Below are 23780 nucleotides of genomic sequence, written 5' to 3'. Positions count from 1 at the left end.
GAGTGTGGTGCTACAGTCAAGTATTATTTTCACAGCACCCCCAGCAATCTGTTGGTTTTTGCCCATCTATATGGCCATTTTCAAGATCATCTGCTGGTCATTATAGTTTAAACATTTTAGAATGAAATGTCTCAGGTGGTTGTTTTGATGGCCTCCATGGTTAATTCTGTGGGTTCTTTCAATGATCGTTGTTGTCTGGTTCTTGTTTGATGAAAAAAAGAAGTTATGTCTTACCATAACGTTCCATCTGTGCTGCCGATCTTCACTAATCCTTGACTGTGAGCTCGGTTCCAAGCCTCTGAACTGACTTGGCCGTTTACTTCAGCTCGCGCCCTCCAAACTCTCGAGCTAAGTTCTACCCATAATGCTCCTCTGTAAATGACCTCAGATTGAGTTTGCCTAAATTAATGAAAGATATGAAGTAAGAATATAAATAGAGACCAGATATGTGTCACTGTGATGAAGTCAGTTCTAGGAGAATTTGATCCACTAAGAGTCTCAGGATGGGGGTTGGAGGAGAGGAATGGCAAGGATTAGTGAAGACAGACAACACAGATGGAACATGCCTTGGACTGTTCTTCTTTATCTGATGTTGACAATCCTCACTCAATCCTTGACTGTGGGACAGAGTCCCCAGCTGCTTTAGTCTTGGGAGTTCTCACAGAAGGATATTCCTAAGCACCATCGAACCAAATGATGCCCGTCCCCTTGAGACCTAATCCAATTTGTAATGAGTGATAAAGGTATGTGGAGAAGACCAAGTGGCCATTGCACAAGTGTCGTCCAGGGATGCTCTGGCATGAAAAACAGCAGATGTTGCCACCGTTCTAGTTGAATGGGCATTAACTGGGCATGGAAGTTGGAGCCCTTTCGGCTGACAGATAAAAGTAATACAGTTTCTAAGCCATTTTGCCAAGGTAACCTTTGAAACTGGATTACCTAAAGATAGAAAAGAAAATGCAACAAATAATTGGTCGGACTTTCTGAAATCCTTTGTTCTGTGAAGGTAAAAATGTAGTTGTCTGTGAATGTCTAACAAATGAAGGGAATACTACCCTTTATTGGCAAAATTAGGGAAGAAGACTGGCAATTGAAGTGTCTGATTTATATTAGATTCTGAAACTACCTTTGGTAAAAAGGATGGATTGGTCCTAAGGGCATTCCTATCCTTGTGAAAAATTAAGTAGGGAGGTTTGCAGGATAAGGCCTAAAGTTCGGATACTCTTCCTGCCGATGTAATAGCCACCAAAAATAAAGCTTTCCAAGACAAAAACTTTAAGTCACAAGTTGCTGATTTTTCAAAGGGAGACAAAGTAAGGGACTGTAGGACTAAATGTAGATCCCAGGGAGGAGCTGTTTCTTTAAATGGAGGTCTTAAGATCAGGAGTCCCTTTAAAAATGCTTTGCAGAGTTTGTGTGACATTAGAGATGAGCCATCAAATCCCATATGAAAGTTTGAAATTGCTGCTAGATGAACTTTAATTGTTGATGCAGAGGAACCAGATTGGTAGAGGTTAGCTAAGACATCCAAAACCTTATGAACCAGTTTGCTGTTTACAGCCCAGTTCACATATTTTTCCCATTTACTTTGATAAAGTTTCCTAGTTGAAGGTTTGTAATGAGCCACAATAATTTGTTGGACAGGAGAGGAAAGGGAAGGATGCCTGGCAATCATGGGCATTGAAGAAGCCACTCAGTGAGCTTGAGATATTGGAGATTCAGATGAACCATGCCTTTCGGATGGGACAGCAGATCTGGAGCTGGGTCCAGAATCCATGGTTTCTGAAGAAGGTGAGGCTAGAGGAAGGGAAACCAATTGAGTTTTCTGTCCTCTTGGCTTTCTTTAGAAACTGCAATATCAGGGGAGTTGGAAGAAAGGCATAGAGAAGACCAGGAGACCATTCGTGCAGGAGAGCATCTCTGGGTGACTCCCCCGAGGGAGGGATTAGGGCAAAGTAACTCCTGCACTTATTTTCAAAGGTGAGCCAAAAAGATCACAGCAAGCTTTTCCCCTGTGACGAAAAATCTTGTTTGCCACTAGAGGATTGAAAGACCACTCGTGAGGCATGAGAATAGTTCTGCTCAGCTTGTACACTATCACACTGAAGCTCCGAGGAATATGCATTGCTATGAGACAGCAGTTGGAAGAAATCACCCATTGCCAAACTCTGAGGGCTTCTCGACACAATGGGTAAGATCTGGTTCCCCCTTGTTTGTTGATATACCAGACCACCAACATGTTGTCTGTTTGAATTGCTACTGGCTCTGGAGGAGGGGCATCCTGGAATGCTTGCAATGATAATAACACTGCCCTCATGTCTAGAACATTGATGTACAAGTTGGCCTCTAGATGGGACCACATGCCTTGGACTGTTCTTCCCAGATAATAACCCCCCACCCTATTTGGGAAGCATCTGTGGTTACTCTGGGGTATGGGGTATGGGGTTGGGGAAGAATGAAAGGTCGTCCCAAGAGAATCTGATCAGAGTGGAGCCACTAGATAATATCTTGTTTGCAGTGATTTGTAACCACAATTAGGTAAGGCATTGGCTGGTGAAATAGAGACCACTGGGACGCAAGTAACCATTGTAGGATTCGCATGTGATATCTTGCTAAGGGGAGGTATTGCTGCTGCCATTGAGTCTAATGCTTTTAGGACTAATTTTGCTGGAACTCTTTTGTTTCTTAGAATTTGTCTGACTTGGGATCTGATGCATTGTAGTCTTCCTGGATGAAGAGAAGCAATTCATGTAACAGTGTCTAAGCGGGCTCCAATGAAATCTAACTTCTGAGAAGGTTGTAAGCTTGAATTTTCAAAATTTATTGTTACACCTAGAGATGCACAGAGATACAGAGTATAATCTCTTGCCCGTTCTAATTGACACCTGGTGATAGTGGTGAGGAGCCAGTCAGTGAGGTATTGAAAAACTCAATTTGCAGTCTGAGATGAGCTGCAACCACTGCCATGCATTTGGTGAACACCCTGGGAGCTGTGGTGAGTCCAAAGGGCAGTGCTCTGAATTGGAAATGGCTGGCTCCCAGGTGGAAGTACAGGAACCTCCTGGAGTGTTTTTCCATTTTTATGTGGTAATACACATCCTGGAGGTCTATAACGCACATCCAATCACATTTTTCCAAGAATGGAAGTATTGACTGTACCGAGACCATCCAGAATTTGGTTTGCTGAACTGCCTTGTTGAACTGGCTTAAAGCCAAGATAGGTCTGCAGCCCCCTGTTTTTTTGGGCACTAAAAAAAACCTTCAGTAAAACCTGGATCTGTTTGGTCTAGTGGAACTTTTAGGATGACTCTTTTGCCGAGCAGTTTTTGAATTTCTAGGACTGCTGCTTCCCTGTGACTGGAAGGGACATCTGGGAGTTTTTTCTGGGTGACTGGGGGTAATGAAAATGGGATTTTGTAACCTCTGGATATTAGTCTGTGCACCCATTTGTCCATAGTTAATAGCTACCAGGTGAACTGGTCCAGAGAAAGTCACCAGTTCAGGGGTGCTGACAGGACGTACCAGAGGAAGATTCTCTGGACCCATGGTTTTGCAGTCCATTTCTGCCTCTGCGGCAGCATCTTCCATTACTTCCCTGTCTGCCCCGGGGAAAGTCTTTGCCACGAGAATCCTGGAAAGGCTCTTTGGATTTTTTAAACCATAGTCTCCCGCTTCTCTGGTTCCATGATTAAGGTCACTGAAGAGTGGCGAAATGTTCACCTACAGCAGAAAGGGTCTTGCCATCTTTTTCATATCTGGCTACTGTGTCTTTTACCTTGGGACCAAAAAGGGTAGATCCGTCAAATGGAGCATTGATGAATGACTCTTTAAATGGTTCCGCAAAGTCACACAAGCGCAATCAGGAGTGCCTTCTAATGGCTATGCCTGAACCCACTGCTCTAGTCGTCCCTTCAGCTGCTTGAGCAATCAGCCTCATGGACAAGTTAGAAATCACATTAAGGGCTGCTAGCTGAGAGGTAACTTTGTCCCATACCCCTTCAAGCACTGCTTCTAAGATGGTATCCAAGATCCCTCTGTAACCTTGTAAAGTGTGCCATATAAATCAAGGACCTGACAACAAAGGTCATTGAAGCATAAACACACTTCCCAAACCTATCCAAAGTCCTAGACTCTTTGTTAGGAGGATGGACAGTTGGAATTTCTTCAACAAGTTCCTTCTTCGTGGCTTCCACTATCACCATGGCTTCAATGGGTATACCTTTGGACCAGTGTGGCTTGTCCTTAGGGACTGAGAGGATTCAATCAGGCTTCTTGGGGATCGGCTCGATGGAGCCGGGCATCTTCCATGCCCGCTGAATGATCAGTTTAATAAGATCATCAGCGGGCGAAGAGATCCAAGAAGTAGAGGGCTGGGAACGAAAGGCCTCCAGGTATACCAGCTCCTCTGAGCAAGGTTGGAAGGAAGGCCAGCCACCCGTCTGTTTCAGGATTTCCAGGATGTCCCTGAAGGAAACATCATCAAGGGGTGACCTGGGGGAACCTTCCCCTTCATCCAAATCGGTATCTTCAGTGAAAGACTCCTCTAGGGAATCTAAATGCTTCCTCTTGCACTTCTTCTTCACAGGTACTTTCTTGGGGGGGGGGGGGTTCCAGGGAAGTGCCTTAAGAAGAAACCACTAAAGTGGGTCTTTCCTGGGACTTGTGTGCCCTCTGTCCTACAGATGAGAAAGATGGCAGCTCAGGTTGAGGAGATGTGGAAATTTGTCCCATAGGGATGACAAAGACTGTGAGTCCCCAATGGACAAAGCCTTCTCCATGATTCAGAAAGGCACCCCCCCCCCATAGAGGGATGGGAGCACGGAACCAAAACAGACTCCTTTGGAACTGGGGGCACACCCCACACAGAGGAGACACCCCCAGAAACAGAAGCCAGGTTCGATCCTACAAAGGCCAAAGCACCAAGTGACATGGATGGCTCTGAAGTTAAGAAAACCAGTCCATATAAAGAAAAAAATGATCAATTTCAACAATTGGATAAGCTTCTGGTGTCATTCAAAGGAGATCCAGTGTCTGTCAGCATGGGATGACATGCTCAACAAGCCGCATTGCTTCACAAGAGACGGCTTGCACCTGTCACCCCTTGGCTTTCGAATACTGGCCAAGGCTCTTGCTGCCCCCATAGTGCCTTTTTTAGGCAAGGCTCAAAATTTAAACCCACCTCCATAAATAGCACAAGTAAAAAAATGAGGATTATACTACTCAACGCCAGGAGTTTAAATCTCAAAATGCAAGTGCTCAAAGCACTCCTCAGTATGGAGAACATTGACATCTGTGCAGTAACTGAAACCTGGTTCAAGGCTCCAGAGAGCACTCCAGCACTACTGGGCTACAACTCATACCACACATTTCGGCCACAGAACACGGACCGAAACACAAAAGGAGGGGGCGTATCCATATTCATCAAGGATACCCATACCTCCAGGTTAGTGGCGCAGCATGAAACCTCTGAGATCATCCATGTGCAACTAACATTGGGCAAATCTGCAATGCAAATTGTGGCCTGCTACAGATCACCCTCCATGACCCAGGACTACCACTCCGCCTTTCTGGAGACATTGGAAAACATGAAGGTCTTACCGAACACCCTGATATTGGGCGATTTCAATTACCCTACCATTAACTGGGAAAACTACTTGAGTACAAACTCCCTGGCTCAGCGCTTCCTGAAATGTATCAACTCAAATGTCCTGGATCAGCTGGTAAACTCCCCTGCCAGAGGCCACAACATATTGGACCTGGTCATCACCAACATGGGCGACAGGTGTTCTGTACCGGAGGTCAACCCGTCACTGGTTAGATCAGACCATAAACTAATCACCCTGGATGTCCACACCCCACCACCACCCCCAAACAAGAAAACCACAGTGAAAAACTTTTCTAAAGCAAACTTCACCTTCCTTAAGGCAACGGTGGTAAGTTTCACAGCCCCCACACTAAAGGATAACACTGCCCAAGATGCAGACTCCTTTACAATTGCACTCTATGTGCACCTACAAGGATGCATGGATCATGCCATCCCTAGCAAAACCAAGACTCACTCCCCTAAGAGAAGGAAAGCAGTCTGGTGAACCCCTGGCATAAACAGGTTATACAACAAAAGGAGGAAACTAATTCAGAAAAAAAAGCAAATCCCAAGAAGGAAAGACATCCCTGATCAGTATCAGTAAGAAACTAAGGTCCCTCATAAAATCATCCAAGGCTAACTTCGAAAGAAAAATAGCCAAGGATTCGAAAGATAACCACAAAGCCTTCTTTAGCTATGTCAAGAATCTAAATGGCAACTCACAGATATGCTCTGAGCTACTGCAAAATAGCACAAAATATACTGAACCTACTGATACTGCCAACATCCTGGCAGATAGATTCAGTGCAAACTTCAGCTCCCTCTCACTTTTAAAAGGGCCTGCAACAATACCGGAAAAGTGTAATGTCCCGGAAATCACAAAAGCAAAGGTGAAAACAGCCCTTTCAAAAGCCAAAATCACAGCATCAATGGGGCCAGATGGTGTCCCAGGCTGCGTCTTGCACGAACTACAGAACAAACTAACCCCCCACCTAAACACGCTGTTCAACCTCAGCCTCTCCACAGGCTACATGCCCATAAAATGGCACACAGCAACGGTTATTCCACTCCACAAAGGAGGGGCCACAACTGACCCTGGTAACTATCACCCCATAAGCCTGACTAGCCTGGTCTGCAAGGCTGTGGAGCACATCATCATGGAACTCATTAACAAAGACATTGGGAACCTCCAAACACTTGACCCGACCCAGTTCGGCTTTGTTAAGTGTGGCGCAGTGGTGCAGTGGTTAATGTTGTCACCTCACAGCAAGAGATTCTCCGGTTTGATTCTCGGCTGGGGTGCCTTCTGTGTGGAGTTTGCATGTTCTCCCTGTGTTCGCGTGGGTTTCCTCCGGGTACTCCGGTTTCCTCCCACATTCCAAAGACATGCATCTGGAGCATTTCTCCCCGGGCCTCCACTGAAAACAGGCTCTGTGGGACCTAGTCAGACTTTCCCGGTCAACAAATGATAAATAAATAAAAATAAAAAAAATAAAATAAAGATCATGCCTACTAAACCTGGTTGACTTCTTCGAGACAGTCACCAAGGCCATAGACGAGGGAAAGGTGGTCCACACAGCCTACCTTGATCTCGCCAAGGCATTCGACACCATTCCTCACTCAGGTATTATAGAAAAACTCACCACCCTGAACATAAACCCCTATGTCACAAGATGGGTTGCCAACTGGCTTACAGACAGAACTCGCACAGTAAGAATAGCGGGCTCCAGGTCCGACTCTAAACCAGTCATAAGTGGTGTCCTGCAAGGCTCGGTTCTGGGACCCCTACTGTTCGGCATATAAGTACAGGCAAACACAGGAGGACTATGGCTAAGCATGTTCACCGATGATTGCAAATTGAGACCATAATTGACATCTTTCAAAAAGGCCTTACTGAGACAGACACCTGGTGTCAAAGTCATGGCCTCAAGCTAAATGCCAAAAAATGCATACTCATCCCGTTTGGGAAAAACAAAACACCCACAAATTACCACATAGGTGGCAGCTCCCTTAATACAGAAGCGGTAATAAGAGATCTGGGGACCCAGGTAGATAGTAATCTCTCCTTTGACGATCATATTGCCAAAGTAGTTAGGAAATCCTTCTATGTGGCCCATCTAATTACTAAGGGGTTCACATCTAGAAATAAAGAGGTTATAGTGCCCCTCTACTTGTCACTCATCAGACCCATCATAGAGTACAATGCCCTATTTGGGATGTACCTCACAAGACACTTCCAACAGCTGGAAAGACCACAAAAGCACCTCACCAAGAGGATTACTGGCCTCAAACATATGTCCTATGCAACCCAACTGAAAAAACTCCGGCTGTACTCAGTGGCATATCGCGTACTCAGAGGTGAACTCTGCCTGGCTTACAAAGCCATGTCCAACTCAGAATTGATGGACATGCTCTACCTAAAGAAATCCAAGTCACTGTGAGCCACGCGGTCTAGTGAACTAAACCTCACCACAACAATAAATAGAACATGCTGGAGGGATAGATTCCTGTCACAGAGACTCCCCCCTGCTTTGGAACAAAATTCCTAACTGCATTAGGCAGAGCCCGTCACTAACACTCTTGAAGAGAAGCCTTGACGAGTGCATGGGTAACAGAAAATACACCCCTGAGATCACTTCATTGGCTTTGCTTGACAGAGGCTCAGTTAATTAATCAATGGGGCGGCGAAAGCCGGCACACTCTGGCTAGGCTTATAAATGCCTTTGGGCAGATAGCCTAGTACCTACCTATGAACCTATGAACCATGCACCTCAGACCTGACCAGAGAAGATTGACCCTGGGAGACCTCCGGTGCCGAAGGGCCAGAGAAACTCAAGGTGGCTCTCGGTGCCAGAAACAAAGTTGCTACCAGTACTGAGGCAGTCGGTGCCTGGAGTGTCTGAACTGAGCACTCCAATGTCTCAATAGGAGTTGGTGGAGGAAATGGCGGTGTTGTAGAAGCGGTTCCAACACCGGGTTGGCTAAGAACTGAAGACATTCCCGTCACCGCTAGGAGCTAATCCACCAGTCTCATGATGTCAGCCTTGGAGAGACTCTTAGTGGATCGAACCTATGCTGTAGATGGAGACCTGGGGGTCCAACATTGAGGAAGGGGCTAGGTGGTCTGTCTATTGAGGGCCAATAGATGGAGAGTATCTAGATCTAGGTACTGAGATTCATTTTGGTTTGTTTGGTGCCGACGGAGTCGAGGAAGCCAATGTCAACTTCAAAGATTCAAGAGGTTTGGTGCCAGGTCCTGATTTCGGTGCAGAGGAAGTGGTCAGAACCGAGGAATGTTTTGTTGCCTTCTTTGTTGGTTCTGAAACACTGGGAACTGAAGAAGGGCATTTCCTAGAAGAGGCTGAAGAGGATGAAGATGAACTGGCTTCAGATCTTTGACCCAGAGATGGCCTCATCAAAGTCTGATTTTAAAAGTCCTTTTAAAACTAAGTTGTTCTTACATTCTTTGAGAGTTCTTGTAAAGAAACCATGATAAATTGAGTGACTCTTTTGTAAATTACATTTCCAAGACAGTACACTCATAAGTATGTGTGCCTAAATTAGGCATTTTGCTCTGACACTTCTCACATCTCTTAAAACCTGAGGTGCCCTTAGATTTAAAAAGAGAATCTACTTTGCCTTCCATATCACACAGTCATACAGTGATAGAAGAAAGCTCTTTTTTTTGAATAGAAGGGATTAAAGGAAAAGAAATACCAACTATGGTATTAGAAAATACCTCAAAAGGTAACAAATGGGAAAAAAGGAGAGAGAGTACCAACAATGGTACTTTGACAGAAACTACCAATGGTAAAAGAGAAATAAATAACAAGGACACTCATGCACACATAGACTGTAGAGAAGTAAAGAAGAAGAGCAGATAGAAAAGGAATTACTCTAATAAGATAAATAGCCTGAGAGAGAAATTTGAAGGAAAAATTTTTAAGAAAAACTCACTGAAATATAGCTAAAGCTTAAGAGCAGTAGAAACATGTCTGACACATGAAGCAGCAAATGAGATCTGAGGTAGTTTATAGAGGAGCATTATGGGTAGAACCTAGATCAACAGTTTGGAAGTAAACGAGCTGAAGTAAACAGCTGAGTTGGTTCTCAGGCTTGGTACCGAGCCCACAGTCAAGGACTGAGTGAAGATTGACAGCATCAGATTGATTTTTTGCCTCCTTCGGTCCACTTGAGCAGACCATTTACTCTTAGTTTATTGCATCTAGCACAGTTTTCAAGGTCATCTCTTGTAAGTTCCAATTATTTATCATTTGACTCCAATTTTCTGCTTTTTTGTGACTACAACTGAGATAGTGTATCTGGGTCCACTTCAGTTTGCTGCTCCCTTAATGTATTTTCTATTTTTTAGCTGGCTTTCATGTGCAGGAGAGGTGGTTTTGATCTGCTGTATGTCCATGTCTATTGATTATTAATGAATATTAATCAAGAAGTGGCTATAGAGCCTTGAAAAGTATTTAGGTTTTACCATTACTGCAGCTGGAAATCTTTTTAGGGTATACTTTGGACCTTGATGGTTTTTTTAATGTGTTTTATCCTAGAAGTATTCCTAACTGTGGTTGTGGTGCTGTTGTAAATCATATAATAACAATGCAATCAATGCTAAATGAAAGTTATGTACTTACCATAACTTTAGACCCATGTTATCTGATTTTCATCTGGTTCAACAATATAGGTTGTTGGATCTAATTGGAAATGACCTTGGCCCCAAATCTGAAGCTTCCATGGATCCAGACCTCTGACCCTCCCCTACCCATAATTCCGTGTACTCCACCTTAGCAGCTCAGATTGAGTTTGCTCCACACCCCTGTGTTATTTGTGTTTAATCCTACAGATAGTCTTTTTATTTAGAACATTCCAGTTTGTAGGGAAGAGTGATTACAGTCTCACATGACTGTACACAGACAGATAAAAGTTGTCTGTCAATCATTTCAAAGTCATAGGTGACAATATTTAATGGGGCAGAAGAGAGAGAGTCTGAACTAGATGAAAATCAGACAACACAGATCTAACTTTATGGTAAATACATAACTTTTGCATCCAGTTTTATCTGTTTTCTTCCATTTCAAACAAATGGGACAGAATCCCAAACTGACAAAACTGGTGGAGCCAAAAGAAGAACATGATCTAAATTGTACATTCTACTTATTATGGCAGACAAATGTGTGTATTGTAGCCACAGCACACATGTCATCAATGGAAAGTCCTTTAGAGAAGGCTGTCAAAACAGCAACTGCCCCAGTCAAATGAGCCTTAGGTTTACCTCTTATGATAAACAAAAGAGATACAATTTGACAGCCCAGCCATCTTGACAAAATAATATTCACCACTGCTTTTCCCAGTTTAGTTTTGAAAATGAAATGAACAGCTGATTGTCTCTTCTGAATTGTTTTGTTCTTCGCAGCTCAGACCAACATCTCCTTCTGATTTACAAACCCAGCAAAACCATTGCAAACTTCTCAATAACCACTCTGTCGTAAATGCTTGGACTAAACTGCCCCAACAAATAAAATTAATTTCTAACAGAAACTGTTTAAAAAAAGAACTCAAAGACCATCTACATAACTCTTAGACTTGCTCTTGCACTGACCCAACTTAATCACCTCTATCCCTCCCTTCTTGTATCAACCTTCCCTCCTTTCAATCTCTCCCCTCTTCTGTCTACCAGCACTCCTTCTCTCATCCTCTACTTGTTCCACAGAATAAGTTATACAACAACCTCTTCAGTCTTGCAAGTGTTTTACTAATTGTCACTAAAACTTCCATAATAAACTGTACAGTGATTATGTATAGGACACTTGCTATGCCTACTATAATTATTATATCTTATTACTGCTGCTGTGACTTTGTATAAGAGGATGCCTTACATCTGTAGGTCTATACCTTGTATCCGTAAGAAATTTAATTTAATCTTTGTATAGAATGCAACTACATGTGCCTACTATCACACAGTATCTAATTATTATTATTGTAACTTTGTATGTGTTGAATTTGTATTTGATTACTGTTTTACCATATTTGTGACTACTTTTTAATTTACTGTATATTATGTACCTTTTTGGAGTTTTCTCCTCAGGTCTCTGCTAAAAATGGGTATCTGCCCAGCCAGGCTAACCCGGTCAGCAAATGTCAAATAATTAAGTAAATAAATTATGTATAGATAAAATCCAAGTTGTTTGTGGACATCTAACATATGCAACATCTATTCTCCTTTGTTTGAATTGATAAAGGATGTATTGGTTCTAATGATGACTCTACCCTTGTGGAAAATTAAGTAAGGAGGCTTACATAAGAGTGCCTGTAACTCTATAATTCATCCAACTGACATAATCAGTACTAGGAAAATTGTCTTCCAAGTTAAAAGCAACAATAAACACGAAAGGAGACAGAGGTGACCTACAACAAACCTCAGTCTTTATTAAAAATTAAGTGCTTTCGTCCCGGTATTGTGGACTTCTTCAGAATAATAAAACAATACAAACCCTGGCTTTTATACACTTCCTTAACCACCTCATTAACAAATGAACTTCTTAAAATGCTAGCACAGCTCATCATAAAAACCTACCAAGGTCAAGAAGTCAAATAAGTTAGAAACCTCAAATCCTCCTTGGCTTTGGGCTCAAAAGAAAAACATGTCAAAGCTTGCAGCATAATGGTAATGTCCCATGGATGAACTGGGTCTCTGATAGGGGCTCTTAAGAGAAACGCACCCTTCAAAAAGGTCTTAGCAATCTTCAATGAAGCTATGAGAGTGTCCTTTAGCCCCCATGAAAATTTGAAGTAACTGCCATCTGAACTTGGATGGTGGAATAACTGGATCCTTTATCAAATATCTCAGATAAAAATTCTAATATGGATGGAAAAGGAACTGAAAAGGGGTCAAACCCTTTAAAAAGGGCCCAAATAGAAAATCCCCTCTATTTGCTCTGATATGTCTTTCTAGTGGTTGTTTTTTGGGAAGCAGCAAGAATATTGACCACCACAGATGATAGCATGGCATCTCTGGCTACATTTAGAATTGGAGGTACCATGTGGTCAGTTTCATGGACTTCTTATCCGGAGGAGGCAGTTTGAACAGGTGAGTTAATAGGTCTGATTGGTGATCCAACATCCATGGGGAATGTATTAGAAGAGGCCACAGGTAGGGAAACCATGTCTGCCATGGCTAAAAGGGGGCAATGAAGATTACTTCGGCCTTGCACTGTTTTGCTTTCTATATGAATTTCTTCATTAGAGAGTAAAAGTGGAAAGGCAAAAAGGAGAACCAGGATCCAATTTTGGACTAGAGTGTACCTCAATGACTGACCGTATGGAGGGAGCAGAGCAAACTACATGCTGCATTTGTTGTTAAGACAAGAGAAAGAGATCACAGCAAGGTCGGCCCCTGCAACTAAAAATTAGTTTTTCCACTGTTGGATTCAAGGACCACTCATAAGACATCAGGATAGTTCTGCTCAGTTTGTCAGCTAACACATTGGTTGACCTTGGGATGTGCATTGCTATTAGAAAGAGATGTGAAGACATCATCCATTGCCAAACTCTCATGGCCTTCTGACACAGAGGATAAGAATGAGTTCCCCTGTTTGTTGATTTACCATACCACTGCTATGCTGTCGATTTGTATGGAAATCACACCCTTGGAGAAGAAGTCTTGGAATACCTGCACTGCCCTCAACTCCAAGACACTGATGTGAAGATTGACCTGTAAGGATGTTCGAGTACCTTGAACTGTTCTCCTTTTGAAATGTCCCACTTCCACCCTAGAAGGTAGGTGTCTGTGGTTACTACTGCTCTTAGTGCATCTTTGTAGAATGAGTAACCCTTCATTGCCATTGGACATGTAATCCACCAGGCAGTGTGTTGACTGCAAACTGGTGTAATCCTTATTTTCATATGTAAAGGATGACTGGATTGAGGCCATTGTACTGCTCAAGTCCAGGCATCTCCCAACTGACTCCAGAGTACAGCAGTTGGGCAACGTTCAGGAGCACTGAAAGGCTTTCTCAGTGAAAGGACCATGAAAGCCCTGGTTGTGTGGTCTGCCTTTGCATCTGGTGTCTAATCCGTTAGCACTACCTCCTCCTGTGCCATGGGAAGGTCTGTCACTTGTGGAGTCATGGTAAGAGCCCTGCGATTTAGGTCTGTCACTTGTAGAGTCATGGTAAGAGCCCTGTGATTTACGGAACCACATATTTTTCCCTGATCTTTGATTCCTGAAGTAAGATCTTTGCAGGGCTGAAAAATATACTCCCATTGCAGAGAGAGTCTTGCCATCTTGTTGCATCCTTGTGAGGGTGTCTTTAACTTTGTGTTTAAAGACAGTTGAACCATCATAGGGGCATTAAACAAAGATGACTAGAAGCCTTCCACAAAAATCACATAGACACATCCAGGTGTGGTGGCACATAGTAATGCCGGTGCCTGCTGCTCTGGCTATGCCCTCGGCTGGGTTGGAGAGCAAATCATGGCTACATTTGAGGTGGATTGTAGGGTAGAAAACTGGGAGTTCACTGTTTTCTGAACATCCACAGGCAAAATCCTGAAGAGACACTTGCAAATCTCTTTGGTCAAGTTTCTCCGGAATCTAGTCAAATGAGGTAAGTAGTTCAGAGATCTAGGTGAGAAAGTCGCTAATGCATAGGCTTGCTTTCCAAACCTGTCTGTCACCCTAGACTCTCTGTTAGGGGGATGAACAGATGAACTCTCATCTAATAGTTCTTTCCTGGTGGCTGCTGCTATGCTAAAAATGCAGTGGGCCATGATTATATTTGCACTTTTCCCCACTGAAGTGGGATCTTGGAGTTGGTATATGTATTTGGGGGGCAGCCCCCCACATTGAGGAGTGTAGGTTTTAAATTTTGTGCTTTTTCATGACAACTGGTAGTTGGACTCCTGTTTCTTTTCCCTGGGAAATATTTGCTAAAATGATTGTTCAACAAAAAGAGATTTCAACAAAGTGAGTTTGACGTAGAGGTATTTGATAAATAATAAGTTTGACAATGTGATATAGACCTGACAATACACCCCTAAGAGTTGGATTAAGGTGGTAACTGGAAAATGATTGAATGAATATTAATAGAGAAGTGGCTATAGAGCCATGCAAGCTGTTTAGGTTTTACCATTTCTGCAGCTGGGAATCTTTTTGGGGTATAGCTGGACCTTAACGGCTTTTATAAAATGTTTTATCATAGAAGTATTCCCAATTTTGGTAGTGATACTGTTGTATATCATATAATAGAAATGCAGTATATGCTAACTTTGGATACATATGCATCCTTTTCCAAGTTCCATTGCCCATTTGATATAGAAATATAGGAAAATTCATCTTAGTAAGAAATAAAAGCCAATACCAAAGGGCTCTTGCTGATTCAGTTTGCATTTGACTGCAAACCATTAGCACTCATTGAATCCCCAAATGACTTAGCCATCGTGTAAGAAGGTTTGTCCTAAATAATCAACTGGTGCCAAAATCATGGATAAGACTAAATGCCAAAAAGTGCATTAATGTATCCTTTGGGAAGTCATCTATCCCCCAGAGTCAACACACTGATAATATGTCCCTAAATGTTGACCCTGCTTTTCACGATTTGTGATGGATAGTGAACTAATGTTTGACCAACTTATGGCCATTATTGTCCAAAAGCCCTTCTATGTTACACACCTTATAAACACAAGGATTGTGTCTAAATCTAGGAATGTCATTGCCTCCCTTTACTCAGCCTTCATTAGGCCAGTCATTGAATATAATACCCTCTTTGGCATGTATCTGTCCAGGCACATGCAACAGTTGGAATGCCCACAGAGATACTTTACTAAAGGGATACAAGGCCTAAACAACATGTTCTTCATGAATTGACTCAAAACCTTGTCACTGTGTCCTACAGACTGCTAAAAGATGACCTGTGTCTGGCATACATTGCATCCTCTGACACAATACTGATGGATTTACTGCACATCAGCAAGTCAAATTAAATCAGAAATACTCAGTCTAGAGATTTAAACCTCTTCTGCAACCTCTGGAATGGACACCCCATCCACATAAAACAGAGTTCATCCCTGTCCATATTGAAGCACAACTTGGATCTATGTATGGGAAACAGATTTACCTCAGTAATGGAATATCCCCTGTACTACTAATGGACAGAGGGAGCTCACAAATGCTTTATCGCATGCATGGGTTCCCTCAAATTATCTATGGTATGATCACAGTTATTCTCATTAGGCGTAATATATAAGTATCGACCATGGGATGGGTAAGGTCAATCTCTAACCAAATGGGATAGTTTAATTAGAGCACAAAAAGGGAAACTGTCTACTCTTAAAATGGCCTACAAGTGCAACTAGCCTAGTCCTTACCTATGAAACTTTAAAAACACCAAATAGGTATTTCTTGTGAGACAAAATAAAGTATTTTACAGAGTGAGTGACATATATTTGCAACAGCTTCCTGAAGAGGGTTTTTGGAGAAAACATACTGAGGAAATTAAAAAAAAGTATATTGGACAGACATAATTCAGTACTTGCTAGGGCCTGGGAAAAATAAGCTGTTGCATACATCACTGGATTTATCTCTTTTTTTCCTTCATCCCCATATCTTTTTTCAAGGTCTTTTTCTGTCATCCACTTCATTCTTCCGTCAACATACAATCCTCTGGTACACATATCACCTATGTACATATCTGAGAATGAAGATAATCCCTAATGGATGGGATTGGCCCCTAAATCATCAACTCATAAACTATAATACTGATACAATCAATTAGGTCCTACATTAACTTTTTAACTGTAATACTGGTACAGTCACTTAGGTTCTACATTAATTTATATGAAAACAATCTTATTAGCGTGTACTTTTGATGATGGTTGCATCTTTTAAATATTTATAAAAAAATTCTACCATGTTGACTATTGGTAAACTATGGAGATGTACACAATAAATCCAAATGCAATAGTTAAAATACAACACAGTTACATTGTGGGTGTTGTGAACTATTGAGAAAGAATTCTGAGACAGAATTTGCTGCTGTGATGCTCTTAAAGTCTTAAGATTTAAGACGTTAGCAAGACATATGCATAACATATTCAGTTTTTGCACTCAGTGAAGCAGTGTGCATGTACTACATTCTATACTACACTGGCTGTATGCATGGTTTATTTTTGTTTAAAAATGATAACATTGCTATGTAATTTCATTTTGTCTTTTTTATTGTTGTTTTTAAGGACGGCAGTACTACCAAAAGCCCAGAGAGACGATCAGCATTGCCAAGACCTTCAACCCTTACTACTAGAAAGATTCAACCATTTGAAAGGGATGAAAATTCCTTCATTACATCAATGTCTGCTCCATACAGACCCAGTAAGCAACATTAATCATCATTACAGCAACTTTGTATTCAAATTTAAAAGCTAATTTCATGAAACCTTTTCAGCAGGTGATACCATTTTTGCAGTGTTAGTGGTGCTACAAGTAGAATACTAACCTTTCATGCTGGAAGACCATATGGCTGTGGGTTCTATTCCCACTTCAGGTGACTGGATTGTTGACTCTGCAGTACAGCATTGGGGGGGTGGGGGTTGCACTCCTGAATGTCCTGTCCTCCAGATGAGAACTGAGGCCCCCTCTGCTTGAGTTGGTGGTAGCTCGGGTAGATGAAAAAGATCCCACAGCACAATCTAGATGGACTAACCCAGTCAACAAAGGATAAGTAAATACATAAACATAATACTGCCATTGCATGCCACTTTGCTAATTAGATAGGATGCATTTTAGTAGTCTACATTGTTTTATTTAGGCATCATATTTATTTAGAATTTGACACTGTCTATTTCATATATGTTGTTCTACACTTTCTGGCATTATTTCATCTATTTAGTGTAATTGCATTATCTGACATTATTTATTTAATATCCTTCCAAGTCTCAATGGTTTTATTAAATGTCTTTTAGTCATTAAGGTATAGTAAGACAATTTATCGATTTATTTACTTTTTATTTATTTGTTTATTTACCAGATTAATCTAACTAGGCCATACAAGGCCCCTTTTTAGAGGAGGCCTGCGTAGAAAAGCTCCATAATACATTTGTATAGACAATGGTAATAGATTCTTATATTTTGTCCTGTAGGCAAAATGCTTCTGAGCCTCATCTCCCAATCATACCCTATCAATATCAGCATTTGTATATCCTTCTGTTCAAGTATAATTGCCCAAAGCAGCAGCTTTATTTTATGTTTAATATCCAATTTGTGAGTAGTGATTTACTCACAAATTGGTTATTAAACATAAAATCAAGAATAAATGCCTCTACCCATACCATTATGCATCCATAACCATAAAACTTAGCAGTGACATCCACCCAAACCCAGGCCTAGCTCAGCCTTTTCAGGTGCTAGACAGCATATCTTCATTAGCTTCTTATACCACTACTGCGTCACCCACTGTTGCACCCTGGCCTTTATATATGCACCATACCAGCTTACAAAATTTTTATAACAAACTCCTCTGAAGTGCATGCTTGGATAGCAGCACACTCTCCAGACATCTTAGTTGGCACAGAAACCTGGTTATGCCAGGAAACAAACAAAAAAAAAAAACAATAAAGAAATCGCCATGCCAGGCAATAACATTATCAGATTGGAGATAGCCAATAAACAAGATGGAGGTCTTGCCATTATTTACAAAAACACACCAAATACCTTCCTTTCCTCCTACTTCCTGCCAGCTTTCTCTAACTCAGAAATCCTACTAACCATGCTAAAACTTAAGACTCACAAGTAATTCCCAATCATGGGTATATACATACCACCAAGTAACAATGCTAAAACAATGAAAGCTGTTCTCTACTGGGCCACCTCAAAAATCCCTAAAGAACCATAACATTAGGTAATGTCACTATAGACTGGCAAACTATACAGTCTGAAAATCCAACCGATAATGTATACCTACACAAGTTCACCCAACTCATAGTCACACTAACTAGATATAACCAAGCCTCAACCAGAGAATCAACTTCCTTTCCAAATAAAATATCATCTCAGGGAACGCAGATAAAAGTCTAAGTGATCACTTATGGATGTACACCATAAGGTACCAAAGCAACAGCCCTAAGGCACATCATTACAGCCTGGTAAGAAAACTTAACTACTTTTCATGAAGACACTTGCATTAATATACTACATCTCATTAAATGGGAGTTACTAAACACTCTCCCCATAGATGATACTGTCTCTAAGATCAATACATTTTTTCTGGCTGTTCAGTGCACATGGATACCTCTAAAATGTCAATATTTTTGCCTCATATTTTTGGACTGTACTTCATAAAAATTGTAGTCTTCTGCAAATCATTGAGGAATGGCACTCATTTGAGTTTTAGTCTTCATGTCCTTTGGAAAATACATATTGATGCAACATGTTATTCTACTACCTTTCTAAATTTATGAGATCAATATTTAAAATCTGTCCCTGTTTCTGGGGCTTACTTTCCCATTACTTTTGGTTTTGTCCAGATTCATTGCACTGTGAAGTTGAGAAGTATCCTCACTAGTCTCCCTCAGAATAAAAATAGTCAAATCCATCTCTGTCTCATGGCTATCCTTAGTAACTAAACAATTCATGCAACAAAGAGATAAAGCATGAAAGGTCTGGATAAAAAAAAAAACAGCTCCTACTTTATTAGTATATAGACAACTTAGAAACCCAACAAGCCAACTTATCACCAAAGATAAAAACAGCCAATTACTCAACTCAACCAACCAAAACGTGCACACTAATAATCCAAGACTGTTCTGAGCCTCAGTCAATAAGCTATTAAATCCAGGACAGGTTACACAGCCAACCCCAAACAAACAGAAATAAAACAATACCATAGCCAGCCAATTCAGTACCCACTTTATGCAGACTGTATAGGCATGAACCAACTAGGTGACTAATCAAGCTCTTGATACTCAATCATATAACCTGCTTCAATGTTTCTCCTTCCAACCAGTTCCCACAGATACCATAAAAAAAACTCAAAAGATGAAGCAAACTGTCCCTGACAATCTACCTGGTAAACATCTTAAAATAGTAGCTGAGGCCATTGCATATCCAGTTTCAGTTCTGATAAATCGATCCATTCTGAAACTAAACTCCCCTTGCTATTGAAAAAAATCTTTCTTTATTCAACTGCACAGGGGTACAGTCAATATAGATCTTTCAAATTATAGCCAATTTTTACCTTATCATCCCTGTCAAAAATATTAGAAAAATGTATGAATATACAACTGCTGAATGATCTAATAGATAACCATCTTTTATCTTCAACTAGACATGGTTTCTGTCCTCATCAAACATCAAAGCAAAGCTATTGTTAATACTGTCAACATCCATAGAAATGCTGAAGGCCTAGTCTATACCATCTTCCTGGACTTACCAAAAGCTTTTGATACTGTCTTCCACCAGAAACTCTTACATAAACTCTCATCCATATAGCTCACCTGATCTTTGTAGCATACCCAATTTTTTATCAGTTTTTCTGATTTCATAATCCACACATTGTCAGACTTAAGGTTTTTTCTACAGTTACACCCAGTAATTCAACACTCCCTGCTGTTTTGATTATTGTGCTACTGAATAATTTCATAGTGAAGTGAGGTTTTTGTTTTGCTACAGATTTATTACTGGATAAGATTAGCTTTTTTTTGGCATTTAGTAGAAGCTGAGAGCTTGAGTTTGCCAGCTCTTGCCCTTGTGAATTAAAGGATTTGCTGGGTATTTTTGAGAAGGTCAGTAATACATTTAATATTGAAAATTAGTGCCATCACTGGCCTATTGTACTACGGAGGACATGGATGCTTTGTACATGTTGTTAGTGAATATGTTAGAAAGTAAGGATCCCAATATAGAGCCTTGTAGTTAATCCTGTTGTGACAAGAGATGAATGTATGTCTCATTCTGCCATTTAAAATATTGTGTTCTGTATTTGAGATAGCTAGAGAACTAGACAGTGAGTTATGTGATCAGATGTAATGGCTAAGTCTAAGTCGCAGTAATCCATGAGATACAGTGCTAAAGTCTTTTGAAAGGTTAAGAAAATTGTAGCAATATAGTTGCCTTAAGTGTTTGAATGTATGATCAAGTAAAAAGTGTGTGTGGGGTAGTAATTTGTTTTTTTTTGTGGTATGTATGAGAATCTAAAAAAGGGAAGCATTTCTCTAAGATTCTGGACAGTGGTGGTAAGATAGCATTATGTCTTTAATCAGATAGATGTACTGAGGTGTCACATTTATGCAGGGGTATTATACATGGTTGTTTCCATAGCTTAGATTAAGTGGTGTTCTTTGAAGGATCTATTAATAAAAATTGATAATGCATAGACAATTGTATCAGTACCAGTATGTAAATAGTTCTCAGGTGCTAGTATTGAGACTTCTAGTTTATTTAATATTTTTTTTATTTGGGTAACTGACAGGAAGAAGGTATATGTTCTATTTTGTCATAAGTTCTAATGATTGATGGTGGTTAATGAATATTGTGCTATGGAAGGCAGTTGTGTTTGTGGAGTGTTTTTAACTGGATTTTTCTACCTGGTTCGTTTAGGTAGTGTATTGACATTATGGTATAAGTCTTCATGACCAAATCACCTAGAGCCAAATTTTACTTTGTTGAGTGGCTAGCCCTGACATGGCATGCCATTTGTGCTCCATGTTCTCCTATCTAGAGGATACTATGCACCACTTCTGATCCCTAAAACTGTTGGTTAACACAACTTTTCCCCAATAGGCACCCCCTGGAGTTTGTACTGCTGCTCACAACTCCATTCATTTTTGGGTGCATTCTTGCTGTCACGCTTCACAAGTCTGAGGAGGAAATCAGCATGTGTTTTGGAGGTGGCAGGAACCCCACAGAGACACAGGGAAAACATGCAACCAGATATTGGTCAGGGGTCAGAATCGAATACTGTTTCTTGAGCTTCTGAGGCAAGGACTTTACTCATTATGCCAGCTGTGCTCTTAGGCTAAGAAGGAATGCCGGTGGACTAAAAACAAAGATGCTAAGAAAGTAGTCACAGTAGCAAAAAAATATATATATATCACAGGCACTCTACCAGCTTCTGGAAAGTGACTCAGTAGACAGCACAAATAAACTGTATCCTGTTTCAAGGCAAAAGCAGACACAATCTTTAATGGATGCCAGCAACAACCATCTCACCATTCCACAGGACATTAAAGGCAAAAGAAATGAGTTATTGCAGCAATTTCTGAATGACGAAAACCCCACAAAGCTGTACTGCCTCATACATAGCCCATGGTGAAAGAAGAAGAAGTCAGAACAACACTAAGGAAGATTAAGTCAGGGTATGTAGTAGGCTCAGATAAAGTCATGGCAGATATGATGAAGATGTTGGGTGAGTTCTGCTATGGTGGCTGTGTTAGCTAAAGATAGCAAACACCCTTTAGACCCTGCTTCATACAGACACATTTGAATTTAAAACCACAATTATAATGTATTTATGTCTGTACTAGCTAAAAGAATGGCATAGGTACTGCCAAAATTGATAGATATGGATTGATGGGGTTTTATGAATGGCAGGCAAACATTTGACAATATTAATAGAACCATGATGATCAAGGACTTCCAAGATGGCTGCACACTGAGTAATAACTTAATTTCAGTTCTCCCAGTGTAAAAACAGAAACTCAGAAAAGAGAGCCAGTGAACTTATCTTTTTATGTAAATTTGAGTAACTGGCTCATAAGTGCACTGCCTGGATGCCAGCAAAAAAGAAATTCAGAGAACCTGAAAGAAAATCAATCACAAAAGGTGGGGAGAAAACACTGACTAGGAAGAATTCTGCAGCTGTGCAGCAAAAAGCAGTGCAAGCTCCAACTTTGGTGCAAGACATAACTTCCAGTAATCTAGAGTAAAAAACAAGTCAAATGTTCTCAGAGCTGATTAAAATAAATGAAACACTGAAGGAGTATATCAACTCAAATAACAAAAGGCTGGAAAAATGGAAGAAGCTTTGAACAGATATTCAGATGAGGTTGATAAAATTGAAAAACTCAGAGGTAGAAATGAAGAAAAGGCTCTCTGAGTATGCGACTGCTCAAGAAGAGATGTTTTAAAAAAAATAATAGAATTACGGGACAGAGCATGTAGGGAAAACCTGAGAGTTTCTGCTGTACCAGAGAAGCTGGAAGGAATAGGCTGCATTAATTTTATGAAAGCACAAATAAGCAACTGGGCTGGTATTCCACAGCAGGAGTTGTTAATTGAAAGGGTTACATCATGTGTATGCTCCAAACCTGGCCATGAAAAATCAACCTAGACCTTTAATAGTAAAGATGTAATCTCAACGGCAGAAAGAGTTGATTCTAATAAAATTGTGGCAGAAGGACAAAGTTCTAAACGTAGGAGACAGTAGAGTGTTTGTGGAAAATTATTACTCACTATACACCAGGCAGAAGACGAATGCATTTATTCCACTAATCAGGGAATGTTGAGAAGCAGACACAAGATTCAAGGTGATGTTTCCAGCTATTCCCAGAATATTATTTCCTGGACGGCCAAAAATATTTTTGATGCAGAACATATTAAGGAGGAAATGCAAAAGTTTGTCCAACTCAAAGTGAGTTATCAAACAGAAGGAGATTCTACTTCTTGTTCTTCTGTTAATAAAGCCCATAGAGAGACTGTGCCAGTGAAAGTTTTTCCAATGTTTTTATGGAAAATGCTTGGGATACATAAAAAAGCACATCAGTTGACTAGAAGAACCAGGAGTACATTGGAAATGAAACAGAGACTAGATTTGGGAGATGGAGATCAACATGAAGAAAACTATAGTGCAAAAACTGGCAAATAAATGTGGGACTACGAAGTATTAATTATATTTGTGAAACATGACAGAACAAGAAAACTTGGAAATAGTGGACTTCTTTGACTTTGTTAAACTTGTAGGGAACTCCAAAGCTTATGCCCTACTTCATGGCATTAATGTTTGGAAGAACATTTAGGAGAGGGGAAGAGGAAGAAAGAGTTAACTGTAAGCAAAACAAAATTTTGTTCTTAACAGTAGCATTTTAGAATGCATGACCTGCATGCTATAAAGTAAAGCTTTCTCAGTTATTTTTGAGTGTAATAGGGATACTGCAGTGCAATAGGGATGTTAAAGTAAATGGACGCCCTTGTTTTTTT

The 23780-nt window shown here is 40.7% G+C and overlaps 1 protein-coding gene across 8 annotated transcripts in view; it reads left to right on the top strand.

Annotated features, from left to right (window-relative positions):
* The window catches only part of MAP2 (microtubule associated protein 2), a 1383589-nt gene that overhangs the window by 1133164 nt on the left and 226645 nt on the right, over positions 1-23780 (top strand). For all 8 annotated transcript variants that reach the window (XM_044060515.1, XM_044060520.1, XM_044060517.1 and 5 more), the window contains one exon: positions 16826-16961. In XM_044060515.1, coding sequence (XP_043916450.1) covers positions 16826-16961 — 136 coding nt within the window. The remainder of the gene's footprint in view (positions 1-16825; positions 16962-23780) is intronic.

Source organism: Protopterus annectens, chromosome 2.part0 (genome assembly GCF_019279795.1).
Source record: "Protopterus annectens isolate FY-2018-M chromosome 2.part0, PAN1.0, whole genome shotgun sequence".
In the NCBI taxonomy this organism is placed as follows: domain Eukaryota; kingdom Metazoa; phylum Chordata; order Ceratodontiformes; family Protopteridae; genus Protopterus; species Protopterus annectens.
Note: the sequence above shows the minus strand (reverse complement) of the source record. Positions and strands in the feature narration are given on the sequence as shown.